Genomic DNA, 16,072 nt, shown 5'->3' on the forward strand with positions numbered 1-16,072 from the left:
GCGATCCCCCTGCCTCAGCCTCCTGAGTAGCTGGGACTACAGGTGCGCACCACCATGCCCAGCTAATTTTTTGTATTTTAGTAGAGACAAGGTTTCACACCATGTTGGCCAGGATGGTCTCGATCTCCTGACCTCATGATCTGCCCGCCTTGGCCTCCCAAAGTGCTGGGATTACAGGCGTGAACCACTGCGCCCGGCTTAGCTCTTTGTTTTTAACTGCTAGCACCTTGAGCTTATTGGACAACCTGTTGCTTAGGCATCTGTCCAGTGTCGGGTGAATAATTCATGGGCACGTCTTTGAAGAACTTTCAAACTTTTTGGCTTTATGAGAAAAAGATTATGTTGGCGGTATGAGTTGTGATGAGATTGCGAGATCACAGTGCCATTAAGGAATTATGTTACTTATACGTATTATGGGGTAGGGATGGGGATTATATATACAAGTATTTAGAGAATATGACAATAATTAAATTGTAAGTAATGTACTAAGAAAGGACCTAGAAATCAGAAAAGTGGCAAACCAGGCTAGATTTGATTTATTTAAACTGGCTCACCTCAATTCCCTTGGAATAACACTGGAATAGTTCATGTCCAGATAGTGATAGAAGAATGAGATTTTGGATGCTTTGTCCTGCTTTTTAGAATCTACAATTTCTACACCATTAAATTCATTGTAGTACTTTCATTATTTGCCTTTAGATTTGATTTTCTTATAATTGATGTTCTCAAATTTCCTTTGGTCACAAATATTTACATTCCTCTCTTTTACTTTAAAAAATGTTGTGTTCGGCAGGGCACAGTGGCTCAAGTCTGTAATCCCAGCACTTTGGGAGGCTGAGGCAGGCAGATCATTTGCTGCTAATGTGTCTTTTTAGGATTTATAGGATATTTCCTGCAACTAGAATTCTGTCTCTCAAAAATGCTATATGTATATCCCTACTGTTTGCTCAGGGTTCATTTTCAATTGCAGCAATTTTTTTTTTTCCCGAGAGAGACAGAGATAGGGAGAGACAGATTATGAAATGAGGGTGCAGAGGAGCCACATCAAGAGAGACTGATTAGCTAGTGGAAATTTCACAATAAAGTCTTAATAAGAGCTTACATTCTGGGCAGGAAGAACAGAGTCTTATTCATCTTTGTAATCTCTAGCAGCAAACACAGGGCTTGACACAGCATGTCCTCAGCAAATGTGTGTTTTCATGGAATCATAGTAAAACTGGGACTATTCTTAGAGATTACAATAATTAGTATATGGGTCCCTGAAAATGATGAGAAAGGAACGTTAGGAAGCACCTGTCAATTGTATATCAATTATAATTTGCAAAACATAATTTCTATTTAATTTAATCTTCATTACAACTCTGCAAAGTAGGTTTAAATTTTTAATTTACATGTAAAGAAGAGCAAATCAGAGAAGTATCTAGTCCCCAGACAAACTGGTAATGTGTCAGGTCTAACGTACAATTCTTGATCTCATTCCAGATCCCTGGATCTTATATGGTTTATTATTTTAAGTTGTTATTTAAAAAAACAATAGCAAAAAGCAAGTTAATGGATTGATTTCTTTCAAATCTACAGTCTCCTAATATCTTGAAGACAACATAGTTATAAAAAAAAAATAGAAGAGAAAAGAAGGAAAACCAAAGGTGTTTCTCCTCATTCTGGTGAAACTGGCTCTGTTGAATGTTTTGCAAAATCCAAAAGAGGAAGTAATCCGATACTCGACCACAAGGGTGTGTTGCCTCAATACTTTTACTAAAGCAAACCACGAGCTGTGCAATGCTTGTGCTGACAAATTACCTGCCCCTTCCCTGCTCCCTCTCCCTCCTGCAGAAGGGGAATTATTTCATTCGAATGTCCACAATTACCTTGGAGATAGTGTTATCGCTTTCTGGTCCTGGCCAAGAGGCCAGACATTTAGACAAATTGTGAGTGACCAGTTAGAGCCCAAATGCTGACCCTGCACATTCTTCCACACTAACACTTACAATGTATTGAAGTTATCTGTATGCATGTTTGTCTACATTGTTAAATGTCTTAACAATGATCAGGAATTAAGCTTATCCCTTATGCTCCCTGAAACTAGAGCTGTGTGCTTGGCATACCACAGATGTTCAATAAATGTATGTGGAAAAGAAATGGAAGTAGAATATTTTCATTTGTCAGTTCTTGAATTGAAACTATAAAGAGCTGAAAGGCATTAATAATTATAAAGTCTGCATAGAACTCTTATTTGAAGCTTACTCATCCTTCAAATCATGTTTTGAATGTCTCTTCTTCTATGTTGTCTTTCTTGATTTGTCGAGTCAGAATGGTCATGTTCCAATAGTATCTTTATTTCAAACTGATTTATATTTAGCTTCATATTGTGTTTAGTTGTTTCTGTATCCATGTCTGCATCATGACAAGTCAACTTTGAATGGGTATCTAGTTTTATTTTTCTTCCTTTTCCCTTAATCTACATCACCCAGTGTCTAGCATTAGGTAAGAATTCAAAAAGAGTTTGTTGAGTGCTATGAACTGACTGTGTGTGTCTCTCTGTCCCCTAAATTAATATATTGAAGCCCTAATCCCCAATGCGATGGTACTTGGAAGTGGGGCGTTTAGTAAGTAACTTGTGTAATGAAGGTTGAGCCTTCATGAATGGGATTAGTCCCCTAGAAGAAACATGAGAGAGATGATCTCTGTCTGTCATGTGAGGACACAGTGAGAAGGCAGCCAACTGGAAACCAGGAGGAATCCCAGGCACCAAATCAATTGGCACCTTGATCTTGGACTTCCCAGCCTCTAGAACTGTTAGGAATAAATTTCTATTGTTTAAGCTACCCAGTCTATGGTATTTTTTAAATAGCAGCACAAACTAAGACATCAAGTGATTAAACAAATAAATTAATGATGAATGAATGCATGCAAATAAATGAATATTGCATGCATGCATGTGTGCTGTCTGCCATATTTCAGGATGCAACTGAATTGCTGCTAGCTCTCTTCTCAACAAAAAGAATGATCACTAAGAGAGTAAAAGTATTCACTATTTGGTGAATGTTAATTTGTATAGTTGCTGTGTTCTGTTGCTCACCCTCTCCTACCACAGTTTGAACAAGCCACAGAAATAGGGATTGTACGTGGTAGAGACTATCTCTAAAATCAAACACCTACAGAATTAGGAATGTGAATGTTAGGTCAATCTCTCACTAGATTTGTCTCTCATTTGGCTTGGTTTTCTAACTTTGCAAGCCAGGAAGAGAATTCTCAGCTCTGTTGAATGACTGTAAATTGTAATTTGGAGTTATAGTTGTGTTGAATATTAGTTATTTTATTGTCCAAATTCCAGTCTCTTTCTTTTAAGTAACAGCACTCGAATTTTGCGTTAAAGGACCCACTCATTCCCATCGCTCAGTCCATGAGGTTTGGACCAGTCTTCACACTTACCTGCCAGATTAGGAATAGGAACCCAGTTTAAGCCGAATCAGTACAAGTCATCCCCATGGCCACCATGCTTGGTTCAGGTTTAGGCACCTAACTTTATTTCGGCCAGTGAGAGAAAGACTTCTAGTATTTGTTTTTATGGTCACCAGGATGCTGTAATGTCTTAAGCTGTTGGGGATCCCCAGAATCAAGCTAAACCTTAGGAAGTAGAGTGAAAGATGTTATAACTTTTCCACTAAATCAAACTCACACAGAAGGCAGACTTATTCCTTATCTTCTATTAATTCCCCAAACTGAAAAATTCCCTTTTTTGCTTATGCCTGTTTTCATAAAATTTTCTGTTACATGCGACGAAAAGAATCCTCACACACTGCGGGTCTGAATTTTTCATGTACTTATGAATTGTTTAGGGTAGCTTGCTAAAATGCAGATTTCCAGTCCCCAAACCTAAGCTATAAATCAGGGCCCAGGAACTTGCATTTTATCAAACAGTGTTGCATTTTAACAGACCATCTTGTTAAAACAGTGCCCCTGGGCTGTACGCATATCTCCATAATGCAGATAATTGGCAGACCAAAGCTTGAGAAATACTGATACAGTTAATGCAAGAGACACTAGTTAACAATGATAAAAGTCAGGGGAGGTGCAAAGTATCACATAGCAGCAGGAAGCAGAGACCATCCTTTGTCCTAAATCAGAAATGTGAAAATCCTTTGCTGTATCACGAGTGGATTCCATATGCAATGTACTTCTATTTATAAAATCTTTACTAATTTCTCATGATTATTTCTTCCTGCTTTATGTGTCATGACCAGATATCTCAGTTTGTCTGGAGCTGTCTGGGATCCACCTGTCATTCTGGTGTAATTATTAATAGCCCTTCCTTCCATTCTCAAAAGTGTTCAGGGTTGGATGATAAATTTTATGTTCACTCTCTTGCTTCCTGGTAATCTGCACACACACAAAAGAGTTCTTTGTCTCTCTTGCTGCATTTGCTGAAATAGACATACATATTTTTTCTATTTTGTGACCTTTAGTAGCAGAGACTTTGATATCTTAGAATCATTACTGCCAAGCCTAAAAGTTTTAAAAATCTCAGAGATCCATGTGGCTCTGAGTAACATGTAAACTGAGTAACACATAAACTTACATATAAACATATATATCAAAGTAATATATATTACTTCAATATTTATGTACTTTGTATTTATAATACATATGTATTATTATTTACTTTAATAATATTATATTTATTTTATTTGTATATATAAGTATGTTTAAAGTAATCTGGAACACCCTATCATCCTTAGAGTTGGCTCATTCTAAGAAAATGGAATATAAACCTACGAATCACAGTGAGGAATACATTAGAGAGGTGAAAAAAATGCTGTGGGAACACTGGGAGAGATGACATCTCTGCCAGTTCATACATGGCCTAGAGCTCCTATTGCCAGGGATTAATTCTGGAATAACTATAATTTCTGTTCAGTTAATAAAGGAATATGGTGACAGAGGAAACATAAGTGAGCTCTTTGGCAGGTGAGGAAAATGATGTCAGTGCTATTTTCCAAGATTTTTATGCACCTGGAATGAAGAGATTTGACAGAGGCTATCTATCACAGTAGTTTACGTTTTTGCTAAACTAACCTTAAAATAAAAACTTGAATTGCTTTGATTTTCTTTACTAATGCTAATTATAAATACTAAGTAAACACACAAAAAATAGCTATCTTGTGTTTTATTTGTAATCAAGGAGTATCTGGTATTTAGTAGTAACTTTTTTTCTACCTTAAAATAGGTATACATTTGTTAAATATTCCAGGAGACATTATGGTTCCATATTCATATTTTTAATGTTGGAGGAATTTAGTTCAGTGATTTCTGCCTAACAACTGTTGTTTCAAGATAATTTGCTCACTGCTTGTTTGGTTCTGCTTAAACACAGCTGTAAGTTCTTTCTTTCTATATTTGGAGATGGAGTGACTGATGGCTGGGTATCAACCATCTGGAACAGGGTGTGTTGGGTGGAAGAGAGGAGAAGGGACAGAGCAATGCATAGCTTCACTACATGGCCAGGGAGTCAGTACTAGAATTTTGTATATCATGTAACCCTACCCTGATCCTGATCTTTGACTCTATGTGGTTAAAAGAGGAAATGACATCCTACATGAATTTTTTGTCAGTTTTATCAGGCTTAATGCCTTCCTTTCAGAGTCAATATTACATTCACACCCTCTTCACTTTCTGAAATTAAATTCATAAATAACATAACCAAGCTATACATATATACTTAAAAATCAATATGAGAATGATAATATAAAGAATTTATGAAAATAATTCATAAAAATCATATATATTTCAATACATAACATTCAGTCATGTATCACAGAAATATATAATGAAGTAGTGAAGTGCTTGTATCTAAATTTAGATTTCCCTAAATATAACAGCTATGCAACTAGACTGACACGGGTGCATTCTATCAGTGCCTCAAATACTATGAGTAATTAGCCATTGGTTGCATGATATTTTAAAATGAGATAGACTCCTGGTAATGTTCAGAAAAAAGGTCAGTGTTCCCTTACATTACACAGTTGCTTCATTCCTGCAAAATTTAATGTATATTAAAACCTTCCAAAAATACTTATATGTGAAATGCAGTTCTAGGCACAGACAATTATAAACAGGTTTTTCACCTACATGAATGTCTGGAAGGACATCTAGAAGTCATGCATGACCTGGGGCAATTCTTCAGGGTGTGGAACTGCACTGTACATTTCAGGATGTCTAGCAGCCCTGGTCTCTTCCCACTAAATAGTAGCAGTGCCCTACCCCAATCCTGAGACAATAAAATACCATCCTCCATTTCCAAAGTGCCCTCTAGGGAACAGTATTAACTCCACAGAGGATTACTAAGCCTACACAATCCACTGAAGCCAGGAATCATTTACATAAGACCTTATTTTATGTTTTTTCTTTCAAGTGTCATTATTGGAAGACCCACTGTCAAGTTCCAATTAAAATGGAACAATCATCTTTCCAGGGTGGATTCTCAACAAATAGTTGGGAGAATGGACAGAATCTGTTATTCTTTATGTATGTATTTTATTTAAATTGCAAATAACCTCAAGTTTTTAGTGGTGTATAATAATAGATATTTATTTTTTCTGAATTACTAGCTTGTGATTCAGCAGGGGTTCTGCCAGAGTTCAGAAAGATTTAACTCCAAGCTGACCATCAGAAACTTGAATACTGGTACTGCCACAGATGCGGGAGAAAAGTTTCCTTATTTTGAACATCATTAGCAACTTCTGATACAAAGTCCTTGGTAAAAGAGTTTTACTTGAGGCTAGAACTTTAGCTGCAAGGGAGACTGGAAACATGAGTTTCTGATATTTTCATCTTATTTAGTGGGAGGTTGATTCTGCATCCAAGATTCATAAGGTGGATGTATCATTTAGTTTGGGTAGGATCATGCCATGTAACAAACAATCCAGCGCCCAAATCTCCATAGCTTAAAATAATAAATATTTATTTCTTTCCTTATACAACACAGTAGTTGTAGATTATCAGTGAGGCCTTGGTTCATCATAATCTGTCTAGAACCTGAATGGTAGAGCAGCTATCATCTCAAACAGTGCTTTACACCATGCCAGAGACAGAAAGTTTGGTGAGCTGGCATTAAAAATTACCAACTGGCCATGACAAATCTCACTTCTAATTATATTTTATCAGCCAAAGCAAATCAAATAGCCATACATAATTCTAAGGAGGGTGGAAAGTATAATCCTGTCATGTCCTAAGGAAGAGGCTACAAGTATTTGGTGTTCTGAACTAATGCAACCATGATGAGAAATTTCTCAAACATGGAAAGAAAGTTGAGATGCTGGGAAACCAAAAAACAAGATAACAACTATCCACTAGAGACTGTCTTATTTATATCTTTTCTATGTATCACCATGTTCAGTCTAGCTTAGTAGCTATTAGTGACATAGTAGGTGCTGAATGAATGTTTGTTGAATAAAAAAAGAATGATTGTTTAATTTACCAAATCTTACTATAACTGGAGCTTAAAGAGAGTTACTTTGCTATTTTAACTCTACACTACGAAGCAGGATAAATATACGTGTCATTTGTATGCAACGTTGCACTTGAAAGCCAGAGTGGTACAGTGGAAAGCAAGAGAAAAAAGATGTTTCATTTCAATATTATTTTCAATGTGTTCACTTATTGGTTTCTCCCTACAGCAGGGATACTGTCTCCTGTGCTTAGTAGAGTTTGGGAGGGTAGGTATTCCATAAAAGCAGTTCTGCTATCATTAGCTGTGTAGTCTTGGGGAAGTGATATCAATGTAGCCATAGGTTAAGGTTATTCAGCTGTGCCTGAGCACACACGTACACACACATCTTAGTAATATTCGTCTTTGTATTGTAAAGATCTCCAACACTGGAAAGCAATACAATTGTAATACAGTTGTACAGTTGTGATGTCATGTGACATATTTACAGCCTAGTGTCTATCACAAAGCATCCATTCAAGGGAGGTTTATTGATTTTGTAGTAGTAACCATGCTCTATTCTTGATGTGGAATGGGGTGGATATCTAAGAAAGCATGTAGTGCATTGAAAAAGTTTGCCAAGGGTCCTGGGTAGAGGGGTTTTGGTGACGTGGTTCCCAACGAATCAAGAATAATAAGTAATGCCCTTCGTCCTCAAATCTCAAAGGTCAAACACTTCACAACTACCAATAGGCACCAAGAGCTCGCGTTCTTTCCTCCGCTAACCAGAGCCCCGCCCGCTAGCGGTCCGTCAACGACTGCAAAGCCCCGCCTCCCACGGCGGCCCGCCAATCGGCTGCGCGGTCCGGGCCCAACCCTCGTGAGTCACGTGACAAGGCCAGGCCCGCTTCCGGCACGTCGCGGGCGGCTGACGTCGCCGGGGCCCGGCGTCGCGTCAGGGCTGGCCGGCGGCGGAGGCGGCGGCGGCGGCGATGGCAGCGGACCCCTGAGCGAGCTTGAGGGCTCGGACCCAGCTCCCTCCCGCGAAACCTTGGGCCGATCCGGCGCTGCGGCCCCAGCTCGCTCCGCTCCTGCTCCCTCCCCGGCCGCTGCCTGGGCGGAGGCAGAGGCAGAGGCCCGGGCTGGCCGCCCTGCTCGTGCCCCAGCTCGGCCCCGGACGGCCCGGCTGCTGTGCAGAGAGGAGGCCGAGTCGGTAAGAGGCGGCGGCGGCTGAGCCGGCAGGCCGCCTGGCCCCGCCGGGCCGCCCGGGACGCCCCCATTCTGGTGTCTCTCTCTCCGGCCCGCTCCCCTCCCGCCTCCCTCCCCATAACTTGCCGGCCCTATTGTCTGGGCGCCGCCGCTCCCCCTTCCCCTCCCTTCCTTACCCCCCTGCCGAGGGCCGGATGGCTGTCAAACCTGGAGGCTTCTCTAGCTCCCTGCCAGCCCGGTCTCAGTCTTTCCTGCCTGTCTCCTGCCACCCCCTCTCTGGCCTCACCTCCTCACCTTTTTTGGCCTGGCGGTCATTCTCTGACCATTGCTTTACATTGTCCGTCTCTATGTCTTCTTGCTCATCTCTTCTTCCCTCTAACTTGTCATCTCCGAAAACTTCCACTGTCCTATTTCTTGCCATTCTTTGCTCCTTTCCTTTCTGTTTTTACCCCTCTCCGTGCTTTCTGCCTTCTTTTTGCTTCAAGTTTTACTCCCAGTAGACTGTCTTACTTTATAAAAGTTCCTTAATTCAAATCCCTCTTCATCCTTCCCTCTTCGAACCTAAGACAAAGGAAAATCTTGTTTTTTTTCTGGTACTTCATCCCTAAGTGTCACTAGGGGATTATACTTATTCAATCCATCACTTAATTATGGGCTCTAAGTTTGATTCTAGATGTTAGTGTACCTTGTGAACTATCCCTTACTGAATTCTTCCTGTGACAGAGCAGAAAAGGTTGATTCGATTTCTACACAAACATTTAAGTAACTGCCTTACATGTTGCGCACTGACGAGACCTCTATTAAAAATATTCATACATTTGTTCTTTTGCACCAGCTACACCCTGGGCAAGCTCCCTGTTAACTTTTTAATGCTCTAATATTTGCTCATACTATAGCAGGAGGATACGCACTGTCCCCATCCAACCATGGGTATTTGAGTTCGCATATTTTCATGGCCAGTATTGATGCTATTTTTTCCCTTACCTATCAGACTCTTTCAAAGAGAAAAGAGGGAGCAGTTGGAATTTATTGTTTGTTGTTCTGTTTTGTCTATTATGAATTGTGACAAAACCATTATAAAAGATGACAAGTGTGTGTGTTTCTTTTTTTCTTTTTAAACTGTAGGGAACATAGTCATTAGTGATCTCAAATATCGAAGGACATTTTACGGATCTCTCCTTGCCCCTGATAACAATCAATTTACGTTAATTATGAGCTATGTTTTGATTAGGTTATCTCAAAATGTATTCATATTCCTCACATACCCATTAGTGAAAAAGAGGCCACCTCAAGTGTGCTCGGTGGCCACTGTGGCCCAAAATATAGTACTTTGCATGTGAATGACCTAGGGATACATAGGTACTCCTTTGCAGTTTTTGTTCTAGCATTACAACCACTTTTCTGTCTATATTGAAATATAGTAGAAATACTCAGAGTTAACAAAAGCATGTTATTATTGCTTGTTGAATGTAAAGTATAAGAAAGCAGTCTCTTTTGTAACACTATATGTTAAATTAAAATTGTTGAATTGTGTGCTACCAAGGTGGGAGATCATGGGTAATGAAAAATCCTAATCCCAAGAGGAATTAGTGGTATCTTCACTGGCAGAGGAGTGTGCCTACTGTTTCCTCCATCTTTGTGTGCTGTAGGGCCTTGTCTAGTGTTTTGTATTATGAGGCACTCAACAAATACTTGTTGAAATTAAAAATTGATTTTGTTCTCAAGAATTTCAGTAGTCATATTCCAGAACACTCAGCTGTCTTAATTTTTCAAAGGCAGGAAAACATTTTCAGCTGTCCCCGTGGAGAATTTTCTTGGGTATCTGGAAGCTAAAATGTAAAGCATTTTTAGCTATTAACAATTTTTAACAGTCCATTTATTCATTCTTTTTAGACAGTTATCTTTTCTTTGTTCTTTTTCTTAAATCATTATGAAGATTGCCTGCAGATTGCACAGAACTTTATATAGAGATGTTGGTAATACTCCTTCAAATTTCTTAACAATTTGGCAAGTATTTTATATTCTTATATATTGTTTTAGAAATTCTGTTTAATTTTAATTTTACCTGTTCCCTTATACTCTACTTCCTATGCATTTTCTGCATTGGAATCTAACTTTTTTCTTTCTCTTGAGGTAGTGAAAAGAGAATACTGAAGAATAGGATCTCAAGATGAGTAAAAAGCCCCCAAATCGCCCTGGAATCACTTTTGAGATTGGTGCTCGTTTGGAGGCACTGGACTACTTACAAAAATGGTATGGAAAATATAGAACTTTCACCTAAATATCACAATATCTGTAGCCTTACATATGTTAATTAAAACAGTAAATTCCACTGATGGTAGCAGAAACATCAGTGTATTCACATTTTGATTACACATATATGTTGTTTTTTAGTTTTCTTACTCTAGGCTTTTTAGGTTTAGCATTTAAAAACTATTTTTAGTCAACTGACTAAATTATTTAGAACAATCATTTTTGGTGTTTGAGAAATGAAAATAATTGTCTAGAGTATGAGGTTTATGTATACCTCATGTATACCTCACATGAGCTATATTGGTGGAAGTAGAGAGAGGAGTAATCCAGAGAACCAACTTCTCACATTTTGGATAAATTTTGATTTAAATCGGTATTTTTGGTCTGTCAGTGGTAGTCTTTCAAACTACAGAGTATATTAATGGTTAGCATAGCATTTTTTCATAGTGAACACTTTCAGAAACATCTCCACTATTCATTATCTCAACTGAAACCAAAATCACACTTCACGTCCTATTTTCCCTGGTGGGCCTTAACCTAAAGGCAGATTGTTACTGTCTCCAGTGCAAAATAGGCTGTCCTTTCAGAACTTGTGTGTCTCTCCCTATTCTGGACATTGTGGTAAGTGGTAAATTTAAACACCTCCCAACATAGCCTTTATACAGTGATTAGGAAAAGTTGATGAATTGGTATAAAACTACTATCTGGAAAGGAGAGAAGGGGAAGCTACACGCAGGGGTCCCTGGGCCAGAGTAGGAATGAGGAGGATTCTCCTTTCTCCTAAGGAGCGTGTTCCTCATTCGGGTTAACTGGCGCCTCATTCTGCTGTCTTAGCAGATGTCTTTTTGTTGCCATTTGCAGGCTCCTAACCTGAGAGGGGCATTAGAGGGGTTCTGCTTCTGGGAGGGATGCTGCCTTTGCTCCTCCTGAAGCCCATTTATTTTGATGCGAGCTCTGGTTTAGCAGGTCTTGGACTTTCCCAGACTTTTTGACATTTTTTCTCGTTTAAAACCATAGTGGGCGTTTTGGAGATTTACTTTTGATTGATTTGTATTAAGTCAGCTTCCTGAGTTGGCAATGGCAGGCAGAGAAATCTTGTTTAGTCATGATATTTGACTGTATAGACCAGGCTGGAGTTTCTCTCTTTTAACATCTGGCGTTAGAGCTTGGCACATATCTCTGACCCCAGCTTAATGACCTCTTGTTTTGAGCTCCACTTTAGGACAGTTTGAAGCTACAATTTGAGATGGGGAGGTTAATTGATACTGTCACTAGGTGAAGAATGTACATGGTAGTTCTCAGGAGGGGTTTGGGAAGCACCTGGGAACTAGGCAGTAGCATCTCTCCTAGTGACGATCAAAATGTCTCCAGACATTGCCAAATGACAACTGGAATGAGGGTGGGTGGTGGTGAAAATGATTGAGAAACTCAGTATTAGACCATGCAACAAAAAATGCCAGTTGAGGCAGCACTTGGCTATCTTGGTTCTCATTTGATCAAGAGAAGCTTTTTACTCCAAAGCCATACTACTAAATGTCTGTGTGATACAAGGGTATAAGAAATAATACTTGTTACTTCTTTGATATTACTCTTAAGTGATTTATTTATTTTGTAAGTTACTGGCTTTGTGACTTAGTTAATTCATATTAATATATTAGGCTTTCCAACTGACAGTGTTACAGTTGAGCTAGCTTCCAGTTTTGGAAAAACACATAGTTTATTAGTTCTGTCAGTAATTTTCAGGGACATTAATATAACTTTGATATTAGTGAGAAATTTTCTTTCAGTAGTAAAGTGTTTTCTAACTTAGGAGCTGTTAAATTTATGATCCAGTAGTTCAAAAGACTACAAAAAAGAACTTTTAAAACCATGCTTGAATGTACTTTCAGAGTATTCTGTGTTTTTAGAATACTTGGAATTTCAGAGAACAAATGAAAGTTGTATCTTCTTGCAACAAAATTCATATGTGCTTATTTGAGTGGTGTCATGCAAATATACTCACTGATGAAGTTTAGATTTAATTTTAATGACCCTGGTAATAATAGTTCTCTTTAATGGAAATAAGCATTAGCCAGAATAATCACATATTATCACTGAAACTTGTTATCAGTTTTATTTTTATAAGCTGATTTATATAAAGATTGTGGCATTCTGTTTCAGGTGGCTCCTTATTTAAAAAAGGATTAAGAATATTGTATATATGTATTCTAGGTAATTTACAAAAATAATTTCCTTACTGTAATTTTGCTTATTAATGTCAGTAGCTTCAAGAACTAGTTAGGCTTAGGTGCCCCTTAAATTTAGTATTAGGTGGTGTGCTGTTGGACCAACTATGTAATTACTAAGATGTATTGAATTTTATATGGGACACAAAAGTTCTATGAGATTAGTGCTCTTAAAAGATTTTATTTATAAATAGGATAATAAACTTAATTCTTTTTTTTTTGAGACAGAGTCTTGCTCTGTCGCCCAGGCTGGAGTGCAGTGGCGCAATCTGGCTCACTGCAAACTCCGCCTCCCGGGTTCACGCCATTCTCCTGCCTCAGCCTCTCTGAGTAGCTGGGACTACAGGCGCCCGCCACCACGCCCGGCTAATTTTTTTGTATTTTTAGTAGAGACGGGGTTTCACCGTGGTCTCGATCTCCTGACCTCGTGATCCACCCGCCTCGGCCTCCCAAAGTGCTGGGATTACAATAAACTTAATTCTTCATATTATTCCATTTGTAAATAACCATTTTATATTTCATGGAAATTCTATAAATTTTTGCGTTAATATTAAGTAAAATTATAGGATTATTTGACAAGAAACTGACATTCTTGTGAGAAGCAAAATATTATAGTTAATCATTGAAAATATACAGAAATTCTTTTCTCCCTCTTCTCCCACTCTTCTCTTTTTCCCTTCTTTCATATTCTATTTTTTGCATCCATATTGAATGCTTAGTCTTCCAAATTTATTCAATTCTCTTTGAAAAGTATTGAGTCATCTTTGAGATAAATGTAGTTTGAACTATTATAGGCATTGGATAGGGAGGAGCAGGAATGCAAATCTTGCTTACTGTCTCTATACTCAAAACATTTACAATAAGCAGTATATTACTGAGAAACTAACTTATCACATGTTGATAAATTACCTTTTGAAGAGAAATACAAAAGGAAAGTGGTGCTAGTGAAGAACCTAAAATGCCTATTAAAGGTTTTTCTTGCTTTTTTTTTGAGACAGAGTCTTTTCTGTCGCCCAGGCTGGGAGTGCAGTGGCATGATCTTGGCTCACTAAAACCTCTACCTCCTGGGCTCAAGCTATCCTGCCACCTCAGCCTCTTGAATAGCTGGAACTACAGGTGTGCACCACAAGTCTGGGCTAATTAAAAATTTTTTTTGTAGAGATGAAGTGTCACTGTATTGCCCAGGCTGGTCTGGAATTCCTGGCCTCAAATGATCCTCCCACCTCAGCCTCCCAAAGTGCACTCCTGGCTGGTTTCTCATATATAAAAAAGGAAAATAGTTTCTGGTATGTGTCTAGACATAAAAGGATAAACTCTAAATTTAGTAGGTGGAAATAATCTGAAGTTAAGCTCTCACTTTTAGCTTTAGGGTAGATTTGATTTAACAGGAAGACTCAATCTGTGTTTCTCAGGAAAAGTATGTTATTATTGCTTGAATAAACCATATCATATAATTCTTAAAGATCAGAAAGATACCTTATCTTTGAAAATGCATTGTACCTTTTTAAGTAGTGATTTATTTATTTCTATTTTATCTTATTTTATTCATTTTTTTGAGAAAGTCTTACTTTTTCGCCAATCTAGAATTCAGTGGCACTATCTCGGCTCATGTCAACCTCCGCTCGCTGCAACCTCTGCCTCCCAGGTTCAAGCGATTCCCCTGCCTCAGCCTCCCAAGTAGCTGGGACTACAGGCGCCCGCCACCATGCCCAGCTAATTTTTTTTGTATTTTTAGTAGAGATGGGGTTTCACCATGTTGTCCAGGATAGTCTCCATCTCTTGACCTTGTGATCTGCCTGCCTCAGCCCCCCAAAGCACTGGAATTACAGGCGTGAGCCACTGCGCCAGGCCTTAAGTAGTGATTTGTTTTTATTTTCATAGTGACTTTATAGCTACATAAGAACACTCATTGGTGGTTTATTTATCAGTACTAATGAACACAGGCCCTGAGAAGCCATCAAGAGGTCAATCATCTTAGTCCCAGTATTTGCTTTTTGATAATTGGATCTCTCCTACACTGACCAAACATAACTCCTGAGTAGTGTGGGCTGTTTTAATTTTTAAAAGTATTATAGTTTTACAATATTTTAAACACATTTTCTTTTAACTTTTTCAATCATCTGCATAAAGACTTGGCATGCGAATGTTTACAGCTAGCACAGTCAACTATTTTTTATCTTATTTTCATCATGTTTTTCACAACAAACTCTGTGCATCCAAATCTTGATATTCAGTTTTATAATCTCTGGAAGGTAGTAACATCATAAGAATAAAAATGAGTATAGGTGTGTTGATACGGAAGTATATTTGGGGAAGGAGAAAGTTGAGAGTTGAAGTTACATTGGAAACACTGTAAGCGGGTGGGTTTAAATTCAGACTTGCTTATTAATCCTGTGAATATGGGTAAGTCCTTTAACTTGGTTTTCTTAGCAGTAAAATGGAAGCAGTATTACTGGCTTTTATTTAGAGGTTGGTTTTTAAGGTTCAAATGAAATTATGTATTGCTTTAAATTCTACAGATTGGTACATAATCATAAAGCATTGAGGTAAATGCAAGGGGAAAGGGAGAACAGAAAAGTAAATTTTTGGGGATCTGAAGAGTTAAGTGATTGAGTTTTTAAATGTAGCTTTATTTGACAGGAGAGTGGCTTGGAATCATAGAAGGCAAAACATGTCATTGCAACAAGCTGATGACATTTTTTTCTTTTTCCTTTTTTTTTTCTGAGACAAAGTTTTACTGTCGCCCAGGCTGCAGTGCAGTCATGAGATCACGACTTGAAGCAGCCTGCAGGCTTTACCTCCTGGGACTCAAGCTGTCATCCTGCTTCGGCCTCCCAAGTAGCTGAGACTACAGGCATATGCCATAGTAACCTGCTGATTTTCTTTTTCTTTTTCTTTTTTTTTTTTTTGGTAGAGAAAAGAGTCTCTCTGTGTTGCCCAGGCTGGTCTTGAATTCGTG

General features: G+C 38.4%; 1 protein-coding gene across 7 annotated transcripts in view; it reads left to right on the plus strand.

Moving 5' to 3' along the window:
* Positions 1-8,343: 8,343 nt before the first annotated feature.
* PHF20L1 (PHD finger protein 20 like 1) overlaps positions 8,344-16,072 on the plus strand; it is a 74,100-nt gene continuing 66,371 nt past the window's right edge. For 4 of the 7 annotated variants that reach the window (XM_030794992.1, XM_030794990.1, XM_030794995.1 and 1 more), the window contains exons 1-2: positions 8,366-8,639; positions 10,769-10,888. In XM_030794992.1, coding sequence (XP_030650852.1) covers positions 10,806-10,888 — 83 coding nt within the window. In that variant the 5' untranslated portion in view covers positions 8,366-8,639; positions 10,769-10,805. Of the gene's footprint in view, positions 8,640-10,768; positions 10,889-16,072 lie in introns of all 7 variants that reach the window. The other 3 variants (XM_030794991.1, XM_030794993.1, XM_030794996.1) reach the window with 2 other exon arrangements.

Source organism: Nomascus leucogenys, chromosome 16, assembly GCF_006542625.1.
Source record: "Nomascus leucogenys isolate Asia chromosome 16, Asia_NLE_v1, whole genome shotgun sequence".
NCBI classification, from domain to species: Eukaryota; Metazoa; Chordata; class Mammalia; order Primates; family Hylobatidae; genus Nomascus; species Nomascus leucogenys.